This window comes from Mustela erminea, chromosome 10 (assembly GCF_009829155.1).
Source record: "Mustela erminea isolate mMusErm1 chromosome 10, mMusErm1.Pri, whole genome shotgun sequence".
Taxonomy (NCBI): Eukaryota; Metazoa; Chordata; class Mammalia; order Carnivora; family Mustelidae; genus Mustela; species Mustela erminea.
Genome location: NC_045623.1, coordinates 100,216,501 through 100,238,797, shown reverse-complemented (window position 1 = coordinate 100,238,797; position 22,297 = coordinate 100,216,501). Strand labels below are relative to the sequence as shown.

The following is a 22,297-nucleotide window of genomic DNA, read 5'->3' as shown; positions in this document are numbered from 1 at the left end:
GTCGGCCTGTGGCTAGCATCATGCCAGGTATCGAATAGATAATAAATGATCTTGATTAGCCCAGCTGTAACAAAAACCCTGAGAGTCACTAAAGGTTTTCTCTAATGTAGTTTTCTTTTGACTTTTATCATTGGAGGTGTTTTTAACACCTGAACACATCTCTAGGAGAGATCGGCTTGTATTGTAAATGAATGCACACTAGATTTGGTGTGATAGGAAGGCGTGCATCCCACAGAAAGAGGTATCTGCTGCTCCAGCTGGTTACTAACAAGAGACACACAGATTCAACACCATCAAATCTGTCATGTCTTGAAAAATCGGAAATCTGGGCTTTTAAAAATGTTGGTCACTGATCTAAAATGTTACCATTGGCAGCACAGTATGGGAGGGAGCTAGCAGAACAGGAGGGAGCTTAGGAAGAGACCCATGGGTGCGGGAACTTGATAGATGATGGTGAGGTCACAGTGGGGAGAGGACACATTGCGAAAAAGATGGTTTTGGAAAAATCGGTTCACAGCCTTGAGAAAAACAAAGCTGGATCTTACCTTATACGAGATATAAAAGTAGGTTCCAGATAGGCCTGTGTGTGAAAGGTAAAGCCGTAAAGGATGCTGATTTTGCCGCCTTAGGGAAGGAGGTTTTAAGCAAGACCCTCAAAATGAACTGTAAGTCCAAGAAGCCATGAATTGGATCACATTAAACTGAAATATTTCTCGCCCGAGAAAAGACACCTTGCATGAAGTTATTAGTCAGCTGACTTACAGGACATATCGGCAAGGTCTAAACGACTATCTAGCAAGGTCACGGGAATCAACAGCAAAGTCAGAAATGAGAAAAATGTTGGGACAAGTGGGTAGAGGCTGTGAACAGGAAATTTCCTGAAGAGGAAGCCTCAGTGTTAATAGGCTTTCCAAGGAGTGCTCAGCTTCCTTCCTAGTAATGAAGGAAAGCAAATCAAAAGGGCGAAGTATGACTTTATACCATTTGATTGCTCAGCTTCCTCATTTTTGCCAGCAGTGGTTACCGGTAAAGGTGTGAGAAAGAGGGACCCTGCGTGCAGCCCTCGGGAGCCATTCTGGACGAGTACTTGGCACCATTTCCTGAAATCAGATTTGCATATGTTTTTGGATAATTCCATGCCAGGGTAGGGAGCAGATCCCTCCCTCCCGTTGATGCCACTTATCCTGGTGTAACTACTAAGAGTGATTCTGTTCTTTCCGAGTCCCGACTTGGGTGACATGCTGAGGACTGGCCATTAGGTGGCATCATTACTGTGTTGTTTATGGTCTCAGGAAGCGGGAGGTAGCTCAGGTGCCTGGTGCTAGAGAGCGAGGGAGATGTGGGAGATTTCCGACACGGAGCCCCCAGGAGTGGGGATCAGCAGTGGACTAGGTGCGCAGAGGGGGAGCAAGAGAGCCCGTGGTTTTCCAAACGAAAAACCTCTGCAGGTTGAATTAGGGTATAAAGGCTTATCTTGGATTTTTTTTTTTTTAAAGATATATTTTTTTTAAAGAGCAGTATTAGCTTCACAACAAAATTAAGAGGAAGGCCCAGAGCTTTCCCAAAGACCGCCTCGTGCACAGCCTCCGCCTCATCAGCATCCCCCACCAGACTGGGGCATTTGCTTCAGCTGATGAACCCGAGGCTTCACGCTTGCTGTCGTGACTCTCTGAGTTTAGACAGATGTATAATGGCACGTATCCATCCTTAGAGCATCGTACAGAGGATTTTCACAGCCCTAAACATCTTTGGTGTTCCTCCTAGTCATCCCTCGCCCCCGCAGCCCACCTGGGATTTTCGTGGGGGCGGGACAGGACATCACAGGTAGGATGCATTAAAACCCGCGGAGCCGCACAGCTGTGGGAAGCCACCCAATCTCCCATCCTGTGCGGGGAGTCTGGTCTCCTCGGGAAGTCTGGTCTCCTCCTTGAGTGCCTTAGACCCCAGTGGTCAGCGGGAAGGGTCTCTGATGTTCTGTGACGTCATGGCTTGGAGAGGAGCCTCCGCCGTACCCGAAAAGGGTGAGTCGGGCATCCAGGCTATCTTAGAGTGTGAACACGAAGCCGACTCATGAGCTCCCGGAGGGTTGGCGGGGCTCCTGTGCCTCGCCTTCTCCATCCCACACAGCCCTCCGGCGGCGCTGAGCTGTGGCACTTGCTGGCAGAGAGCTCCAGTGGAAAAGCTCCCGTCTGAGAGCCTTTCTGGCCTGCGCCTCCGTTGGAACTTTACTCCCTGTATCTTGAACTTTTCAGCTGAAACCCTCCTCAGGTGCTGTGCCTGCCCCTGTGCCGTGTCCCGTTGTCCCTCCTGGTGGGTGCTGTGCTGCCAGCATCCTGCCTACCCTGCAGCCAGATCCCCACCAAGAGTATCCAGAACGCTGGCTGGAGAAGACGCAGTGTCTGTTTGTCTGTCTCTCAAGTCAGCATCCTTGCAATCCGCAGCCAGGGTGGCAAAGAGAGGCGGTCCCCACTGCGGCAGCTCTTAACTGTCATGGACAGATGGGCAGTATTCCTCCTTCCCCGGCCCCCTGTCCAGGGGAACTGTCCCTTCGGGGTGGAGCAGGTTGATCGTTCTGGGCCCAGAAGAGGTCGGGGTTGATGAAAGTGCGGCGCCCAAACCACGTCTGAGTCACTGGGGTGCCGTGGGCGTGTGTGACGTTTTGCCATCTCCTCTGGCTCCTGGATTTTGTTGCTGGCCTTCTCTTCTCTGTGTCTGGCACGTCCTGAGCTGTGGGCAGGAAGAGGTTACAGCACCAGGAACCTGCTGGGCTGAGTTAGCACTTCCCTCTGCATCCAGAATATCTCCCAAGCACCGTCCCTTTTGCATCACGGAAAGGGGTGGTGGTGTGGGCGGGGTGGGGGGCGCGAGCTGCAGTAGGTCGGAGCAGCTCTTTAACCGTGTCTGGCTTTCCTCCCCACAGCTCTGCGAGGAGGGGGCCGCGGCAAGGGAGACGCGTCGGGAGTGAAGGATGCGCGAGCCGGGGACACCTCGCGCCAGAGCTGCAGAGTGCCCGCGCTGTGCCCGCCCGCCGCCCGCGCTCTCCGCGCTCTCCCCGTCTGCATCCGGCCACCCAGGGGCGCGCACACGCTGCCGGCGGCTCCCGGGCTCCAGGAGGGCAGACCGCAGGGCCTCAGTGGCGGGAGCCAGGAGCCGGTGAGGCCAGGTCTCCGGGGCGCCCGGAGCAGCCTCGGCTGCCTGCTCTTCTCGCCACAAGGAGACACTGCGGGGAGCAGGCAGCGCTTTTCCTGCAGCTGGCGGGGACCTGCCGGGGCCTGAGCTCTCCCGCCAGCCTGCCCTGGAGGAGCAGCATCGCCGCAGGCTCTGCCCCTTCCAGGTGGAGCCCAAGAAGGCAGAGGGGGCCTTGTACCCATCGTCCCTCCCAGACGAGAGGAAAGGACTCCTGGCGGGCAAAACTTCGGTTTCCCTGTGCGTCTAACTCTGGGGTGTGCAAGATCTGCCAGACCATAGAGGGTTTCATTTTTCACTTGCTCGGTGTTCGAGAAAAGCTGCACGGAGTGAGTGATAAGAGGAAGAAGCATTATAAACTTTGGGAGTGGGGGATACCTTCTTGGAAGTGACAGGTAGCCTCAGACCTGCGGTTCCAGGGCCAGTGACAACGTCCTTGGCTCAGACACACTGAAGGGTCTGGACGCTGCCACATGACCCACACCAAAGACCCCAGGAGAGCCATGGAACCCACGCTGGCGCCATCCAGTTCTGCCACGGGCCCGGTCACCTTCTCCCACGTCTTTGGTCAGCAGTGCCAGCTCATGGAAGCAGGTAGGAGGGGGGTCGCGTGGGGAGCAGGGCACTAGCCAGGGACCCCAGCAGCGGAGGCCCCTGTGTCTGTCTGCCGTGCCTCTCCCTGGATGTCATTCAGAATGTGAACTTCAAATGGCCTGTGATGTGATTGCTTGGCATGTTCACTTTAAAGTTTTTAGGATGTGCCACCAGACAGAACGTGTCACTGGGGCTCGGTCATTGAGGACCCCCATTCGTCTTGTCATCTCTTTCCTCTGTGGCTACCTGGAGGGTGAGCGTGGGTGCGTCAGGAGGGGTCTGATGACCCGGTGGCTGTGGTCCTCTCTGGGGGGGGAGGCGCCAATCCCAGACTGGTCATTTCCTGTCAGCTTGCCTCTCTGCTGCCGAGGGAGGCGTGCGAGCCGGGCCTCTCCAGCCGGCGTTGGGGGAACTTAGCTGCTCACGATCGTGTCCACTCTGCAGCCTCTCCCAGCCCTTGGCTTCGCCGCAGGGAGACCCCGTTGCTCTTTACCCCGGACTTTATCTTCTCAAGGCTCATGTATTACATGAGGGGAGACTTGCGGTGGGCTGTAGCCTCCCCCTCTGCCAGCCATCTTGCTCGGGTGTGCATCGGTCACAAGGAAAACCAGGTGAGGGTGTGTGGCTTGGTGCACATGGTCACGGGGCTGGAATCCACAGACTGCTGCTGGACAGGTGCTTGAGGTTCTGCTGGCATCCCGCAGGATTCCAGGTGGCCTTGTGTTGGCCCAGTTCCCTCCTCTCTGAGTTCATTCCTGTTGGGAGAAGGACTATGTGCTCTCCAGAGGTTTCCTGGGTGTTCAAGGGTTAATTGTGCATTTCATGTATGAGGCAGGAGGATGATGAGAAGAGCACTGTATGAGGAGTCTGGAGGCCTGCGTTAGTGTTGATGCGAAATTTCACAAGGTGGCTGCGTGACTGTGGTGACGGCAGACCCCACGGCTTCCCCCCGGCCATCTGTCTTTAGCTGCAAAATGAGAGCTGGACTCAGGGCGGCCTGATTTATACAGACCTTCCTTTCTGGGGGCTCTGAAGTCCCAGCACACTGGAGGAAACAGAGGAGCTGGTGTCTAGGGACGGAGCGTGTCTGCACAGGGTGGCAGCTCGCGGCGTGGGTGAGTGCGGGCTCAGGAGCTAGACCGCCAGGTGTCCCCAGCATCACTGGTTACGGGGCTGTGTGACCTCGGGTGGGTGACTTCTCTGTCTCCACTTCTTCATCTGTGAAAGGGGGATACATAGACTTCCTAGCGCCCTTGCAGAGCTTAAGTCTGTGCGTGGAAAGCCTTGCACCACTGTGAGTGGCAAGTCTCTATTAGTGTGGGATGTGGGGGTGCTGGGCACACGTCCTTCCGCGGGCCAGCCGGGCACCCCTGACTGCGGAGAGCAACACAGCTGCCCTCGCTTCGAGGGGATCGAAGCGTTGAACTCCACGTGCACCGGGCCTCTTCCCTCCACGTGCACCGGGCCTCTCACTTGTCCAGAAGGGTGAGGATCTGTGGATTATTGGGTCCGTGTCTCTCCTTCCACACGAGAAGGAGGCCTGGGAGCTTGCCTGGACCCAGATTTCACACGCCTTTCTTCTCCTCTGAAGTTACTGTGAGAAGGCAGATTGGATTTCCAAAGTGCCTCGGTGCTGTCCCCTGTGGCTTTACTCTGGAAGCTTTTGGAGGCACCTAGGCCTAAATCAGCCTGTGAAATCCTCTGTCTCCTTTGAAAAACAACAACAACAACAAAAAAAAACCAATAAAGAAAAAAAAAAAACCCCAAAACCCACAAAAAACAAACCCAAACCCCTTTATGTCAAGGGAGCAACGCAACCCTGGATAATGATGTCCGCAGTCTCAAGGGAGAATTCTCTCCCTGAAGAAACGAGAAGAGGAGTAGGAGCCAGAAAAGCTAAAGTCAGAAGAGCTCACTCGGTTAGGAGCGGGAAGGGGCCGAGAGGAAATGTGGACCCTCTCTAGCCACTCGGGGGTCAGTTGGCATCACAGATGAGATGCTCCGACGTCACGGCCGCAGGGGCTCGCCGCTCTGTCCACCCCGTCTGCTCCCCGGTGAGCCGCAGCCTTCCCTGAGCACCTGCTCTGTGCTTCCTCTGCACGGCTTCTAGAAGAGCAAGTCAATAAGAGATGCTCTTCCTCCAGGAGAGGATGGTCTACTTGGCAAATGTAAAGCATATTGAGGAAAAGAGAATTCTGCACACTGTGACTCTTTAACAATGCTGGTTTTCAATAATCCTTCCAGTAAGTCTTGCATAAATTATCTTAATTTTTAAAACTCCCAACCCTTTTCTCCAGGCAAGGGAAACACTCAGGTTGTCTGTGTGCTCACGTTCATCCACTAGGAAGTAGCGAAAGGGGAAGGTGAACCCTAGTTAGACGCCCAAGTCTGTGACTTTAACCACTAAAGCATGTGGTCCCCAGAGATGACTTGGCTTAATCTCTTAGGTCTGTAAGTCTCCCATGTCGAGTCTTTTTTTTTTTTTTTTTTTGTAAATTTTTAAATTTTTTTTTTTTAAGAAGTTGATTCTTCAGAGATGGAGCAGTCAAGGATGCTTGGTGATGTGGCGGTGGGGTGAGGAGCATAAAAGGGCCCATCAGACTTAGGGGAGCAGCAGTAGAACCCTGGCAGCGAGGGTAGAGTTGGGCATGGGTGCAGCCAATGAGAACTCTGACCCAGTTCGTGGTAGTAGCATTGTGATGGTCTGGTAGGGCCACGGAAAGAGTGTGGCAGTCTTTCTCATTCAGTCCCAATTCAGCTCTTTTGAGCTGGCTGTTGATTGGCCGTGTGAACTTGATGAGCCCCCAAACCCTAGACCAGGAGTTGGCAAACTATGGCCCTGGGGCCAAATTCGGCCCACGCCTTGCTTTTGTAAATAAAGTTTTATTGGTACACACCCACATCCATTCATGTTCATTTTATCTGTGGCTGCTTTTGTGTTATGACAGTAGAGTCAAGCATGAGACTATTACTGAGACCATGTTGCCCATAAAGATGAAAATATTTGCTGTCTTGCCCTTTGCAGAATAAAGCGCGCTGATTCCTGCCCTAGACCCACATATGTAGCACAGAGTGGGGGTAGATAGAACTTGCGTGGGATAGTGTGGAAGGGCTCAAGCCATGCCTCCTTGCTGGCACCTTCGCTACTACACGGTGCCTCTGTTTTCTTATTCCTCCTCCGACACCCCCACCCCGCTTCACTATGCACAGTAGGAAGCATTTAGAGTAGGTCCAAAAGCTCTAGTAAGAATAGTTCCCACTGTGTTCCCAGACCTGTAGCACGTGTGCTGGATGGGCTCCTCTTCACGGCCACCCTGCAGGCAGACGGGGCCTTTCTTATTTAACAGGTGAGTTTAGATGTTGGGTGGCATTGGGACTTTAATCTCAGGCAGCGCGACCCTAATACCTGTGCTCAAAAAGGGAAATCCTGAAGCTTCTGCAAAGGTTTTTGTTTTGTTTTGTTTTTCAAAGTGTCTTGTCTTTCCCAAGGAAGTGAAGAGAATGACATTCTGGCCCTTTTGCTGGCTTTGATGCTCTTGCCCAGCTTCATCCCTGGGGTCCTCCAGCCACTTCAAGAAGGCTGGCCCTACAGTTCGTTCTCTTCCGTTTCTCACCTCCAACCCAAATTTCTCCCCTTTTCTCTGGGCCCTCTTGTAGCGCAGAAAGGTAGGAGAGGACTTAGCCTGGAGGCTGCCACTCTTCCTTCCTCCTGCCTGACTTCCTTCAAGTGGGAGCTGAGGGCCACACTCCCAGGCCCGTCGCTGGGGACCTCCCTGCATTCCACATCGCTGCTTTGGGCTGTCTCTAGCACCTGACGGGGAAATCCAAAGGGAGGGGCCGTGCAGACTCAGCGGGTGTGCTGCTGGTCTCCGCTAGCTGAGTGACTCCACTTGCCCTCCTTGGTCCCCAAAGTGTTGGATGGGGGAGACCCTCTGACCTGGGGTTTGGCTGTGTCTCTGCTGCAGGCTCTTGACTGAGCCCTGGGCCTGATGGTCTGTGGGCTGTGGCTCCTGGGGGCTTCATCTCTGGTACCAGGCTTGGACGTGACGAGCCTCCCTTGTGTCACTCTAGGTCCATTTCCAGCCTGTCTTATCTGGGTGCCAAGCATTTCCGCAGGGCTGTTTTCCTTGACCAGAACCCCTGAGGTCATTCTGTCCAATGCATCCCACTGACGCTGTGTGACGGCACCCGGCTCCAGGAGGAGGGTGGAGTTGTGGAGGGAGCGGGAAGATGAATGGGCTTCCACAGCTGGGCTGCTGTTCTCTTGCGCCCCTCCTGGATGCCGCTCAGAAGCCCCCCGCAAGCTCCCCGTCTGCACCTTTCCTTAAGGATCGTGTAGAAGCTCCAGTGTGTGCAGGCCATGTCTATCTGTCTGTCTTGTAAGTCAGGCTGATGCCTGGATCCAAAGTCTGGTCATCTTTTGACTTTATTACCTGGTTCCTTCCGAAGGCTGCTACAGGAACCCCCTTTCCTGCCTTTGGAACCGTATAGGGATTTATCTGAATGTGCAGTCGATATGTGTTTGGAAGCCACTTGCCGTATTTATAACCAGGAGAGGAGAGAACTAGGAGTTCTGCCATCTGCCGCGAGCTGAGCACACCGGGCACTTTTGCAAACGTGGACTAGCTGAAGACGAGCAGAGCAAGGAGCCTGTTTCCTGTGTTTCCGTCTGAGGGAATGGGAACACGGTGTTAAGGTCTCCTTTTAGATCCCCAGGAGATGGCTGTCTAGGACCTGTTCCTTGCCTGGCCGTTTCTGCGATGGGAACAAACAGCAGGTTCTGACCTTCTGGACCAGGGATTATGGTGGTGCCTGCGGTCAGCTGACCATCAGCGTAGCTGACACTAGATCGGGTGTTTAGTCCGTGCTCGTCCTCCCGCCCAGTGCTCCCGTGTTCCCTCATTTCCTCCTTCTCACATCCTTGGAGGCCAGTGGACGTCATCCCCGTTTTATTGACGAGGAGACCGAGGCCCGTAAAGGGACGTGTTTGTCTTAAGCAGTCAGTGGTTGGGCCAGGATTGAAGCCGTTCGCGTCCAAAGTCTCTCCTTACTCCTGCTCGCTCCTTGAGAATTCCTCTCGGGGATGTTGAGCCCTGAGGCCGGCAAGTGAATGTTTGCTGAATGGCCGTGGCCTCTGCCGTAGCAAGAGTTCTTGGAGACAGTGTCCGCCCTCCACGCGTTTGTGGCTCGGAGGGGGCGTGGCCTTTGTCTTGCGCTTGCACCGTTATTCACAATGCGTTGTGTCGTGGTGTGACTCCTGTTGGTCTGCGCCTGCTGTATTAGGCGCTGGGCGCCCCGAGGTTGGGGACTCTCATCACGGCTTCTTCACGTCCTCCAAACCTGCTATGGCACCGGCAGGCTTGTCGTCCTTGTCAGTAAGGCCACGGCCAAAGTGTTGGTCCCTCCCAGGAGAGCCGGCCGCCTGCTGAGAGGCCGTTCTTGTGGTGCGGCGGTGTGAGCGGAGCCTGGCGAAGCGGACTGGCCGCCACGCTCATTCTCCTTCTGAGGCTACGTCTTTCTGGCCCTCGAGTTAGCCTGTGGAATCGGGGCCGTGGGGAGAACAGTTTATCCCAGGGGTCGCTCGGGCCGATCAGGTGGAGAACTCTTGACTCCCGGCTCTTGAAGGGGAAGAGGCTGTTCGCTGCTGGGAAGGACAGTGTGGCGGGCACCAGCTGCCCACTGCCCTCTTCAGCTTCTCCTCCCAGCCCAGTCTCCCACCCTCCGCTCCCACGTGGGGTTGGCTCAGCGTCCCGGCGGCCTCCTGAGGGTGCAGCTGCTGTCGGTGACTCCCCCTCTCCCCCTGCCCACCCAGTTTCAGACCTTGACCTCAGGAAGTTCCTGCCTGTGGTGTCTGAGGGGAAGGCAACAGGGACAAGCTGGGTGCTTATCACAGCGGAATAAATCACGTGCACAGGAGTCCTGGCTTGTGAGCAGCCCGGTCCTCCCACGGGCCCTCGTGTTAGAAGTGGCAGGTGCTCTGTTGTTGACTTCGTTCTCCAGAGACCTGTGTGTCAGAGGCAGGGCCGTGTGGTTGTTAGGATGGACTTAGGAACTCAACTGCATGCGTTCAAATCCCAGTTCTCCTGTTCACTAGCTGTGTGACCTTGGACAAGTCGCTTAACCTCTCTGTGCCATAAAGTCCTCATCTGTAAAAAGGAGATAGTGGTTTACCTACTTCACAGGGCTGTGGTGGGTCTGACAGTGAGCGGATAGGAGCGACAGTGCCTGCCACAGCATGCATTACGCGTAAACACTTGCACGCTGCGTTCGTTCAAGCAGCTGTCGCCATACAGCAGACCGGCACCGTAGACAGAAACCTGTACGTCTCAGTTCTGGAGGCCTGGAAGTCTGCGATCGGGGTGTCAGCAGATCTGGTGTCCGGGGAGGGCCCATTCCCTGGTTTGTGGATGGTTGCCTTCTCATTGTAACTCTCCGGTCTCTTCTTCCAAGGGCACCCATCCTACCCTCAGGGCCTCAGCACCTCCCCAAGCCCCGCCTCCACATGCCATCCCTGTGGGGACTAGGATTCCAACATGGGCATTTTGGGAGGACATTGAGTCTGTAATTGTCGTTATTACTGCCCGTCATTAGCACGTCATCACTATTTGGCCTAGTGAGACAGAGTTTCATAACAACAGGAATTAAAACATTCCCTGTGGTTTTGTCAATCTGACCAGTAAAAAGTTGCTTCTTTTTACCCTTGGCTAATCACTATGATTAAAAAAAATAATAATAATTCCCCCAAATCAACATCTGTCATCCCCAGGGCCAGGACTCACCAGATCCATGAAAATTGCCATCCATGAATCACAAAAGGGTGTTTAAAGAAGGTCCTCATCGGACCTGGCTGGCCTAGGCCACGCCTAGTTCATGCCAGTCTTCTGGTATAATTACTACACCAGCCTCCGTTCACAAGCGTGTCCCCCCCTTCCATGATAAATTAGATGGCCAGCCTTAATAAGGGGCAGCTGAATAAATAAAATTCAAATGTTACTTAAAACATGGAGCATCTGGTCTTGGAGGAAGTAGTTGAAGGTTAAGGGACAGTCAGCAGAAGGAGCACATATTTGGTTTGGAACAGGGTCAGACGGGTCAGGTGAATGGGATGCCAGTTCTCAGCATGACTTGGGGGGGGTGTGTTGTGGTTGTTGCCAGATCTCATTCTCTAGGAGAACCCTGGAGTCCTGGTCTTCCTCTAAAATCTCCTAGTTTTTGAGTGGGCATCAACCAAATGCAAGACTTCGAATTCTGGGGGTCAGATTGGGACAGCTGTGTCCAGCGTCTGGGCCACCAGTGTGCAGGGTCTGCTCGAAGCCCTCAGCTCCCGTTAACAGGTCTGTAGCTCCAGTCTTTGGTTTGCTTCCAGCTTCAGTGGGATTCCCACTTTCTGGTCTCCCGTTCCCTTGCCTGGTCTTGACTAAAATGAAGGCATTTAGGCGGAGCCCCCAATCCGCATCCTCGTCCACATCCCTTTACACAAGAGTTGTGGTCTCGCTGGTGCAAGCGCTGACCCGGGCCTGGGCTTCTGAGCGCTTGCGTGGGACATGGCCTGCCGTGGGCGTTGCAGTGACGATGCTTTACTTGAGCGGCTGGTGTGTTCTCCCTCATCTTAGTCATGGACAGGACTTGGCAGCAGATGGGGAATGGGAGCAAATAGCAGGCACGTGACCCTGAGGCACCAGGGCATTCCAGTTTTTGATTCAAGGCTGTTACCATTCCAGAATGGGCAGGTGGGTGCCGCCATGAAACGGGAGGTCTGAGCCAGACCATTAGGGCACCGCCCCCAAGAAGCCCTGGGTGGTCAGACACCGAGCGGGCTCTGGGCTCTTGATGGCAGCACTGAAGGGCAAGGGGGACAGCTTCGATTTCGTGAGGTAGTGGGTATTGCTGAATAAGAAGGAAAGTGGCCAGTTTGTGGGAGAGCAGGTGAGAGACCCCACTTGACCCTCGGTTCTCTCCTCAGAAAGTGCTGGGACTGTGACTGGTGGGCTTCCCGCAGGAAGCTGGCCTGGGTCGTCCCAAGAGCCCACCAGGGAGAGAGACCTGCAGGTGCTTATTCTCGCCCAAGGCGTAGTTGACCTTTAGACTTGTTCTTGGACACGTTCACTTGATCAGCTTCATGGGGGCGGCTCTCCGGAGGCCCTAGGGTGGATGAACCAGCTTCGGTAAAACTCATGAGTGATTCTCCACATGGTTTCCAAACCCTCTGCCAGGTGACCATTTAAACGGAGGGCAGAGCTCTCATCTAGACAAGCTTCCCGCGACCTCTTCCCAGATGAAATGGAATGGTTGTAGGTTTAAAAAAAATCCGAAGGGAAAGCACAGCCCTCCGTGACGGTGTCCCTCTGAAGTGGCTGGCGCCTGAGACAAGCCCTGCCCACGGTGGGCATCATGAGGCAAGAAAGAAGCAGGCGGGTTTCCACACGGGTCACCGGGGAACCCCAGAGTACAGAGAGCTCCTTGAGGACTGAACACGGGACAATGAGATGTTTGGGGGTGGGGGTGAGAAGCGTCCTGCTGTAGAGGATGTGGAAGTATGAGGTAGTAGGATTCTCAGGTTGTCATCCCCTCCCCCACCTTTTGTGGTGGTAGCATTTAGGCCTTGACAAATAAACCCTTTCTGGTCTGTTGCAGTCTCACAAATGTGTGTCTTCTGGACATCAGCTCCTTTGACCAATTCTGATCTCATCTCTCCTCCTAGGCATAACCTAGATGAAACAGACACAGTCTGGACTTTTTCTGGAAAGGTGACTGTGCTTCCCTTGGTCCTCGACATCAGCCATCCTCTCTCGTGCCTGTGCTTGCCTCTGTTTTGACTGACAGGGTCTGGTGTCACTGTTGCTAGGAGGGAGCTCCAGCCTCCAACATGAGAGCGAGTCTCTGTCCAGCTGGCTTCCGTCTGAGGAAGACGACGCAGCCGAGGGCAGCCAGGTGCTCAGGCGGGCTCCCCTTGCCTCTTAGGACTTCTCGAAACTCAAAATCTCCCCGAAGTCGTTAGCAGTTACCTAGGGTGAAGACCAGTCTGGACACCTGAAGAGAGGACTGGTTGGGGGACAAGGGAAAGGCAGAAGCGAGGAGGTGGTTTCCTTCCCTGTTCATCCAGCGAAGGAGAGGGGCCATGTCACTCGGAGAGACCAGTTCTTGGGAGGGAGACAAGTGCTCCCAGCTTCTTCAAAAGGCCCGAGTCTTGGCCTTGATTCCTAAGTCAGAAGTAAATCGAAGAAGGCAGTTATGCGTTGGGTCCCTGTGCATCTCCGGGGTGACTGCAGCCACAGGCAGCAGCACGAGAGTGACAGGTTAGTAGGAAGGGCTCAGAAGAAACAAGTGGGCCACCTCTTGGGGCTGCGGGAGACCCAGAAAGCCATGGGAAGACAGCGAGGTCTACATGGGGACAAGGCAGGGTCCACCACCTGATCAGCACTCCTGCTGACGCAGTTGTCCCCAGGGCTGGGTGGACGGACTAGACTTTGGTTTGGCCAGAAGAGCAGAGGATGGGGAGGCGGGAGGTAGAGCTGGGATGTGCCTGAGATGTTGGAAGCCAGCACACACCTTGGTCAGCATGGAGGAAGTCCACAGCACTGAGACAGGTGAAAAAGAAAATAGGAAAAGACCCCTCACACTTCCTGCGGCGACACCCCACGACCAGTCGTGCAACGACTACTGGAGGCAGAGATCCAGGGCATGGAGAGTTGGAGTCTAGAAACCAGGCGGTGGCGGCTGAGATGTTCATAAATGGTTGGGACCAGTCTGCAGTGGAGACTGGGACCAGCCACGGAAAGGACTCCATAGAAAGGTCTCCATGATTTTGAGTTTCCTTTGTCCAGAATGAGATCTGCAGGATAGAGGTTGGCTTATGTCCTCTCAGCATTTGGGTAGGATATCCCTGTCTTCTATTGTTGCTGTCAGCTTCTGTTTCTCTTGAAGTCATTTCTCTGGAGGCGATCTGCCTTTTTGTGGATTTGCTTTTAAAATCTTTATCTTGGAAGCTTTGTCGTTTCACTGTAGTGTGTCTGGGAGTGGACCTAATGTTGTGTGTCCTGTTTGGCTTTGAGCTTCTCAGGTCTGAGGATCGGTGTCTCTGTTCTGGAAAATGTTAAGGCAGGTGATTTCTCTGAATAGTTTCTCTCACTATTCCTATTGCCTCCTTTAGAAATGCCCCCGTGACCTGCCTTGGACTTCTCAGTCGGAACTGTGTTTCATATTCTCTGTCTTTGTCTTTCTGCTGCATGCTGGACAATGTCTTTAACAACTACCTTCTGGCTGATTAATTTTCTTTCTGGCTGCGTCTGATCTTTAGCTTAACCTGGGCAACCAGGTTTGCCACTTAATATCTTTAAAATTTTTTAAGCCTTTAGAAGTTCTATTGGAGATATTTTTTAATCTTCCAGGTATTCTTTTTCTTTTTAAAGTCCTCTGCTAACTGCCCTGCTCTCGATCGTATCTTCTATTTAAGCTGCTTAACTATGGAGAATCACATTTATCTGAGAAAGGAGTTTCATAATCCGTTTCTGGCAATTCTGTATTCAGTTCTGTTTTTCTGTTGACTTACGTCCAGGATGGCTTATTACCCCACGTGCTTTGTAAGTTGGGATTTTGAGCTTATGTTTGGGGCTTTATTGTGTGATGCCATGACCGTGGGCAGTGTGAAATTCTGAGCTGGGGATTTCCTCAAGCTCTGAAAAGCATATATTTGAACCCAAACCCATTTGAGGGCAAGCTTGGGGTACCGAGCGGCTAAGGAAGATTGGTCTCTTGCCCTGCTCAATCCAGGACTCAGACCCTACAACCTTTTGCTTGTGTGCATGACTCTTCTCCTACTCCCCTCTTTTCCTGATGGCAAAGCTCTCTCAGGCAGCTGGAGTGTGTGTGTGTGTGTGTGTGTGTGTGTGTGTGTGCGCGCGCGCAAACGCACATGAACGAGTGTGTCCACGCCTGTGCATGTATGCCTGTATGTGTGTGCATGTATGCATATATGAAGGGTAGTTCTGGCTCCTCTACCCAGCATAACCTAAGACCTTGTTACCTGCCCCGTGTGCCAGTAGAACTCCAGCACCCATTTTATGAGACCAGCACATGCCTCCAAGCAACCTGGGTGTGAGTATGTGTTATCACTCTGGTTTTCAATTTTGTATTTCTTTGTTAGATCGTTTTGTGGGTATGTTAGTTTCCCTTGGCTACTGTAACAAATTACTGTAAACTTGGTTGAAAACAACACGCTTCTGTTTCCTCACTGTTCTGGAGGCCAGAAGTCTGAAATCAGGGTCACTGGTCTGAAATCGAGGTGTTTCCAGGGTGCGCTCCGTGCAGCCTCCGGGGGAGAATAGCTTCCTTGCCCCTTCTCGCTCCAATGGCTGTCGGCATTCCTCCCCTGGGGCCCCATCCCTCCATTACTTCCCCGTGGTTACATGCCTCCTTCTCTGTGTGTGTGACCTCCCTCTGTCCCTCTCTTCTAAGGACACTTGTGATTGCATTAGAGGCCACTTGGATAATAAGAATAGTCTCTTCCCTCAAGATCCTTAACATCCTTAACAAGAACCATTTTCCAAACAATGTAACATGAACAAATTCTAGAGATCTTTTGGAGGGGCCATACCTCTCATGGATCCCTCTACCTCTGAGAGCTCAGCTTTGTATTTATAAGGATGCCCGTTGTATTTCCAAATGTTGGGGGGCCTTTCTCCCCCCACCCAGTCTGCCATATTCCCAGGACAAAAGAATCTTAAGGCTGGAGAGAGAAATGCACAACCCACATGGTGGGCTGCTCCTCAGAGGGCCAGGGCATGAAGATGCGAGCTGTAGGTGCTGACTTGTTCCTGGGAGAGACTTTGCTGAAGCCCCGTGGGGCAAAAGCCTGGCCTTATCTCATGCTAACAGGACACTGCTGTCTGGAACAGTTGGACTGGCCTTAGCTCTGCTGGCTCACCTCTTTCTAGATTCTGGTAGCTTTGGCCCATTGCTGACTTTGCCCCTTGGCTTTCACATGTGTGTAATTGGTCTCAGTTTCTGCTCCTCCTTGCCCCATAGCATCTTCCATTCTGACACCCAGTTCTAGACTTTGAGTCTGTTCCTCATTGTTCCCTTTGCTTTAGGAATGGGGCAGATGTTTGCCCCAGAGTATCTCGGGAACTAACTCCGAGCCAGCTGGGCATCACCGAAGCCAGAGCAAGGGGCAGGACCAGAACTGACCATTCTGTAGAGTAGGACTCCTCTGCAGCCATTGGCCTCCGTCATAGGAGAGACAGAATGCATTCCTGAAAATGTTCTCAGTGCCAATCCTCATTCCTGGGGATAGACAAGCTGACCAAGAAATTATGTTGTGCTTTTTGTGACTCTTTGGAAACTGAAACTCATTGGCTGTGTGAGGGCCACTGCAAAGTGAAACCACCTGTGCCCTTAGGTACTAATATGGAGTTGTCAGTGGTGGCTTCCGGGCTCCATCAGCTCAGAGGGAAGAAATACCCTTTGTGGGTAGTTTTTGTTCCTCCCTGTCTTGAAGTAATGTCCGATCCTCAGGGAGTGGCGGAAACCTTGATGGAGAGTGTTTTCACACCTGCAATTCCCTCCTTCTCCTCCCTGGTGAGGTCATCTCCATCATGAAGTGGAACTTTCTAGAACCACCGGGCACCTCCTCCAGGTCTAAAGTTCTACTGAAGGCTGGAAATGTGCTTTGTGTCTCTCCTACCAGTATTAGGATCTACTGGCAATGTCTCTTCACGTGGAGACCGAGTGACCCCTTGTGAACCCCCCCCCACCCCAGGAGCTGTGCCAGGAGCTTGGCAGGTTGGGGTCTAGGATCTAATGTTAGTTTTAAACCAGTAGGACTGGGGGTGCCTGGGTGGCTCAGTGGGTTAAAGCCTCTGCCTTTGGCTCAGGTCATGATCCCAGGGTCCTGGGATCGAGCCCCACATCGGTCTCTCTGCTCTGCAGGGAGCCTGCTTCCTCCTCTCTCTCTGCCTGCCTGTCTCTCTTGTGATCTCTGTCTGTGATCTCTACTTGTGATCTCTGTCTGTCAAATAAATAAAATCTTAAAAAAAAAAATCAGTAGGACTGGCAGAGAAGACCCCAGCCCAGGGCTCCAGGCCCAGTCATGTCCTCACCCAGTTTCAGATCATTTTCTGGGAGGCATGAGGCCAAATTAGTCCGGTGAAATCTTGGTCTCCTGGTGAGAAGTTTCTGAAGGGAGTCAAGAGTAACATCTCCTTCAACTGTAACTTTTTTTTTTTTTTTTTTTTACTTTGATGGTGAGTCTCGTGCTCAAGCTGGGGGTGGGGGTGGGGGTGGTTGGGATTTAAGATTGTGTAGTTCATGGAGAAGACGAGAATAAGCTCCCCCTCAACTACATTCTCGGAGAGAATCCGTGGGATCTGCAGAAGGTGATGTCCATGCAGAATTTATAGTATGCCTGAGCAGCAAGAGAAGAGAGAGGAGCAGGCAGGGCGCCTTTGTTCTCAGCTGGCCTGCAGAAATTGAATAATTTGGATTAAAGAGAGGCCCGGCCACATTTTAGCAGCTGGTCGATTTTTCTGCTTGAAACAGAATTCCAAGACTTTGTTTTATGTGAAGACAGAGTTTATTTTTAGGTCCATCAGGGAGCCTGGAACGTGGGTAGTTCAGAAGGCTGGCCTGCCAGTGAATCATAGGCCTGATCGGCGTGTTGTCTTGTGGCCTAGACAGACCCTCTTGCCTGCTGTAGCATGAAGGACCAGCCACTTGCCTTTGAGGGCGAAGAGAAAGGTCATGAGAAAGTCAGAGGGTGTCAAAGGAGTACATGCTTTCTTGCACAAAGCCGATGGCTGTGTGCCCCGGTTTAGCTCTCCGGCCTGAGGACACTGTGGCTAAGAAAGCTCTAGCTGGAATCACTCATTCCCCTGAGCATTGAGTGTTCATTAAAAATCCAGTTTGTCAGGTGGTACCACCCTGGTTGTCCCTGATTTAAACAGAAGTTCCTTTGTGGCCACTGGCGCTTAGGATTAGAACCTTGGAGCCATGTTGAGGCCAGAAGGCAGCCAGCAGAGCCTTCACTGCTTTTCTCGGTTGATCTCTGATAAATGAGCCCAGCATGGCATAAGAACTCTGCGATGATCTCATCCCTTGGTCTGCTAAAGAATCGTGGGGTCTGCACTTCACTTTCAGGGCTCATAAACCTCTCGAGCAGTGAGACGGGCTCTGAGCTGGGATGCTGAGTTGCAGAATGTGTGTGTGCAGAAATCAGAAATCCATGGTTATGGGACCGACGCTCGCCCCAGACAGCATAACGCCAGAGCGGCTCAGGACTTGCCTGAGCTAGAGGAGAACATAAAACAAACACGTGCCTTTTAAGACCAGAAAGAGAAGGCACGAGGCCACTGCTCGGGCTGCCTTCATCTGCCAAGTGAGGTTGTGCCTGTCTCGGCTTTTGGGACCTGTAGACGGATGACACCTACCAATTCAGCAGAGCAGGGAGGTGCTCCCTTGTCCTCTGAGATCTCTCTGCAGAAGAAGAGATGGGCCCCTGGGTGGAGCGCGGTGGGAAAGTTTGGAATGCACACACAGGTGACCGAGAATCCGCGTGCCCACCTTGAGTTGGGGATTGGTTGACACATACTGTTGAACTGTGCTGGTCCTTCTGCAATGACACAGTATTGTGTCCGTCAGAGAGAGGGCAGTCTGGACAGCTTTCGAGTGATTTCAGTTAAGGACTCTTTATTCCCTCCTAGGATGTCTGGAAATTAAAGCAGCCGTAAGCGCACGGAAGGCTGTGTGCCTCCGTCAGGGGCAGCAGCAGGAGAAGGAGGCGACGTATAGATCTCCGTCCAGGTGGTGAGGGGGCGAGCGGAGGCTAGGCTGGGAGGTTGAGGAGGTTGTAAAGGAGGGAGAACCTGCCTGCGTCGGTCCCGTGCCGGTCAGGGTTCTCCTTGCCCCCCGCCCCCTGCTTTAGGGCCCACCTGTTGCCTCCCCGCCCCCCGCCCCCCCATTTTCTTCAGAGAACAACAAATCGATATTCTGTACTTGGGCCTCTTCAGGATAAAAAGTCTTTTTTGGCTTCTTATGATTAAAGCCTACTTTGAAAATGTAGTGGGACTAATGAAGCATTTATGAGGGGAGGGGAACGCTTCTGCCAGCCTTCCCGAAATAGTCAGCCTGAGCTAAAACCTGTGAGGAAGGGGGTGGGCATGGTGGAGATGGAAATGTCTCAGGGGGAGGCCCCCGTTCTCCGGACCGGCTTTAGAGAATTCATCTCAATGTCCAGGTGCCTGGAGCCCTCGTTTAAACACAGACAGGGGTCATCAGCCTCACCCCTGTGCAGTGGGAGGCGCAGGCGGGCATTTGGACGGGCCGCTTTAAGTGCGCGCTAAGTGCCAGTAGGCGTCTGGGGCTCTTCCAGGACGAGAGGAGGTCTGTAGGGGAGGAGATTACAGTCCTTCATGGCCAGAGTTTTGGAGTGCTGCTTCCGGATACCAATGAGAACATCATTTCTCTCAGGGACTATAAGAATTCTACCATTTTGGAAATCTCATTTTATAATCCAGCCCGTGACATCCACCACGTGGAGGCCCAGGCAGAAACATTTTGAGTAAAAAGCTGTGTCCTCAAATCCCAAACCCTGTAACGCAGGACATTGCTTTGCTGGAGGGAAGGGACCGGTGAAGAAGGTTGTCTGTAGGAGGTGAGTGTTGGGTTTGGACCCTCAGAGGTCCCTTCTAGGTGATTCCACAAGGAGACAGTTAAAGGCAAGGGTTTGCTGTCAGATTTGGGTTCAAACTGTGCTGTGCTCTTTATTGATCGCGTGACTTGGGTGGGTTATTTTCGTTCCCATTGTTGCTGTTTCTCATCTCCCAGAGCCACAGGCTTTTCTGTAAAACGGGGCGAGCATTTCTGTAAGGTTGGAACCGTGAGGATTGTATCCACGTGCGTGCAAGGGCTCACGCACCTGAGACCGGCTGTCGCTGAGCCATGGGCAGCATCTGAGCGGAGCTCCTGGGGTTCGGGCTTTTCCCCGTGCAGCCCCCACACCCAGCGCACAGATACCGTCCTGTCTTGGGGAGCACCTGGAACTTCTGTTCGCTTAGGTCAGAAGAGAATTCTGCTCCTCCCTCCCTGTCTCGAGGAGCCTGTTGCAGTTCCTTGTTGAAACTGGTTTGGGGCGCCTGGGTGGCTCCGTCCATTAAGTGTCTGCCTTCGGCTCAGGTCATGGTCCCAGCATCCTGGGATCGAGCCCCGTGTCGGGCTCCTGCTCATCTGGGGGTCCGCTCCTCCCTCTCCCTGCTCTTCTGCTCTTGCTGTCTCGTTCTTTTTCTCTCTCCATCTCAAATGAGTAGAATCTTAAAAAAAATAAATAAAGAAAGAAACTCGGGTTTATCGGGGCTGATTTGGCGCCTGTGGAGCTGGCATTTTATCCAGTCTGTGGGGCGAGCACGCACTTTCGATAAGAGGCCGCAAGAAGCTGTTTGCCACTTGGCAGGACAGACAAGTGCCATTTACTACCCTCCTGGTGTGAACACCCCCCTCAGCTTCCAGGGCCAGGGCCGAGCTGTTCAGGGGCCAGAGGAGCGAGGCTGACACGGGGGAGGGAGCAAGGGTTAACACCCCCGGGACAGCCTCTTGCCTAAAGGGGAAATGAGGACTTGCAGTGAAAAAAGGAAGTTGGAGAGTAAAATTGATTCAGGGTTGACTGAGTTTCCGTATCTGTCACAAAGAAGTCCTGTCCAACGCAAATACCATCATTCCACCCAAGATTTACGTACGGCTGGGCATCCCACAGAAGCCAAGGGACAAGGTGGGCTGAGCCCAAGAGCTGTGTCGGAAGAGCCCCCTGGGAAGAAGTGGCCTCCGATGGCATTGGAGCCCCCCCCTTACCTTCCTGCTGATGATGGGGGGGCTGGGGTGAGGGTCCTGGAACTCCTGTGGTGTTGACGGGAGACCCGTGAGAAGGGCTTGTAGGACGCACACAAGAGGCACAACGCCCACTCCTTGCCTGCCGTGTAGACAGGCACTGGAAACGCGGGAGGATCTGAGCAAGTGAGCAGGGAGGAGTCACTGGTATAGAAACAGAAGGAGTGTTCTGGGTGGGACGTGGTGGGTCTCGCAGACTCGTTGGTTCGGCAGGCGTTCTGCTGGCTTCCAGGGAGGTGAGAGCCACTGCTGCTCCCAGCTCTGCTCTTGGCTAGGCTTCCTAAACATCACCAATTTCAGCCTACTTTGGCCAAGCAAGAAAGCTTGGAGGTGATGATCCTTTTCAGAGTGGTTTCCTAACTTCCATGTTACATACTCCCTGGGGAAGCTTGTTGAAAGTGTAGACTCACGGTTCGGCCCAGGAGGTTCTGATGAAGGGGTCTTGTTGCCGGCCCGTGTAATCTATTCAGTAAAAACCCCGAGGAGCCCCTGCCTCAGGTTTGGGAATCATTATTCTTGTGCAGTGGTTGTCAAAGTCAGTCCCAGATCTGCGTCACTGAGGACCTGGTTAGAAATGCGCATTCTTGGGCCCCCACCTCAGGCCTGCTGAACCAGAAACCCTGGGGGAGGGCCGAGCCCTCCTGGTGAATCGCATATACACTAAACCTTGGGAACCAGCACACTAGGGTTTGTAACAACCATGGGTATATTGGCTGAATTTCAAGACTTGCTTGTTTGCCACTTGTTCCTGGGGAAGGGGCACCAATCTGGTAATATTGAAAAAATTACAAGGACACCAAAAATGACAAGGAAACTATTCATCCTTGGAAGTCTCACCACCGCCCTCCTGTAATCACAGGGATGTCCCTCTGGACGATGTGCCTCACAAGCTACCCAGCCCTCCTGAGTGTCCATTTCGTCAACCAGAACGTGGGGATAATATGTTACCATCCTCGTCAGAAGTGTTAAAACTTGCAAGAATTCTCCAGAACAGCGCCCAGTATAGAGCAAGGCAATACAGCTTCAGCTGTTTGCTGAAGATCTCGTGGTGGGCAGAATTCCGAGGTGACCCCTGGAGTCCCACCTCCTGGCTGGCGGCCCCTGGCAGTAGCATGGGATGTCACTCTCTTGATTAGGTCTCGTCACTCTGCGATCACGTGATGTTACATAACCCTGTCTTAGCAGACTTGGGAGAGATTCTCCTGCTGACCTTGAAAAACTAAACATCCATGTTAACGAGAGACACATGAGGACCAGAGGGTGGCCCAGAGAGCGGAGAGCGAGTCCCGGATGGCAGGTGGCAAGAAATTGGGGACCTCAGCCATACAGCCACGAGGAGACAGATCCTGCCTGCCGAGCACCTGAGTGCACTGGGAAGCAGATTGTTCCTCAGACGCTTCGGGTGAGGACACAGCCAGGCTGATGTCCTCTGAGTGCATCCTTGGGAGCAGGGACATCGCACTGTCCCTGTCCTCTGACTCCCAGAACCGGGAGATGATGAATGGGTGTTGCTTAAGCTGCTAACTTTGTGGGCATTTGGGACACGTGAATACAAAACACAATGGTTTGTATACGTGTATGTGTGATTATATACAGATGCACAGATGTGTATATGTGTACATATATATGTGTGTGTGTGTTTAAA

General features: G+C 53.1%; 1 protein-coding gene across 2 annotated transcripts in view; it reads left to right on the top strand.

The window, feature by feature from the left end:
- The first annotated feature begins 2,835 nt into the window (after nt 1–2,835).
- The window catches only part of KAZN (kazrin, periplakin interacting protein), a 1,027,640-nt gene continuing 1,008,178 nt past the window's right edge, over nt 2,836–22,297 (top strand). The window contains exon 1 of one of the 2 annotated variants that reach the window (XM_032360798.1): nt 2,836–3,780. In XM_032360798.1, the coding sequence (XP_032216689.1) occupies nt 3,660–3,780 (121 nt within the window). In that variant the 5' untranslated portion in view covers nt 2,836–3,659. The remainder of the gene's footprint in view (nt 3,781–22,297) is intronic. The other variant, XM_032360800.1, reaches the window with a different exon arrangement.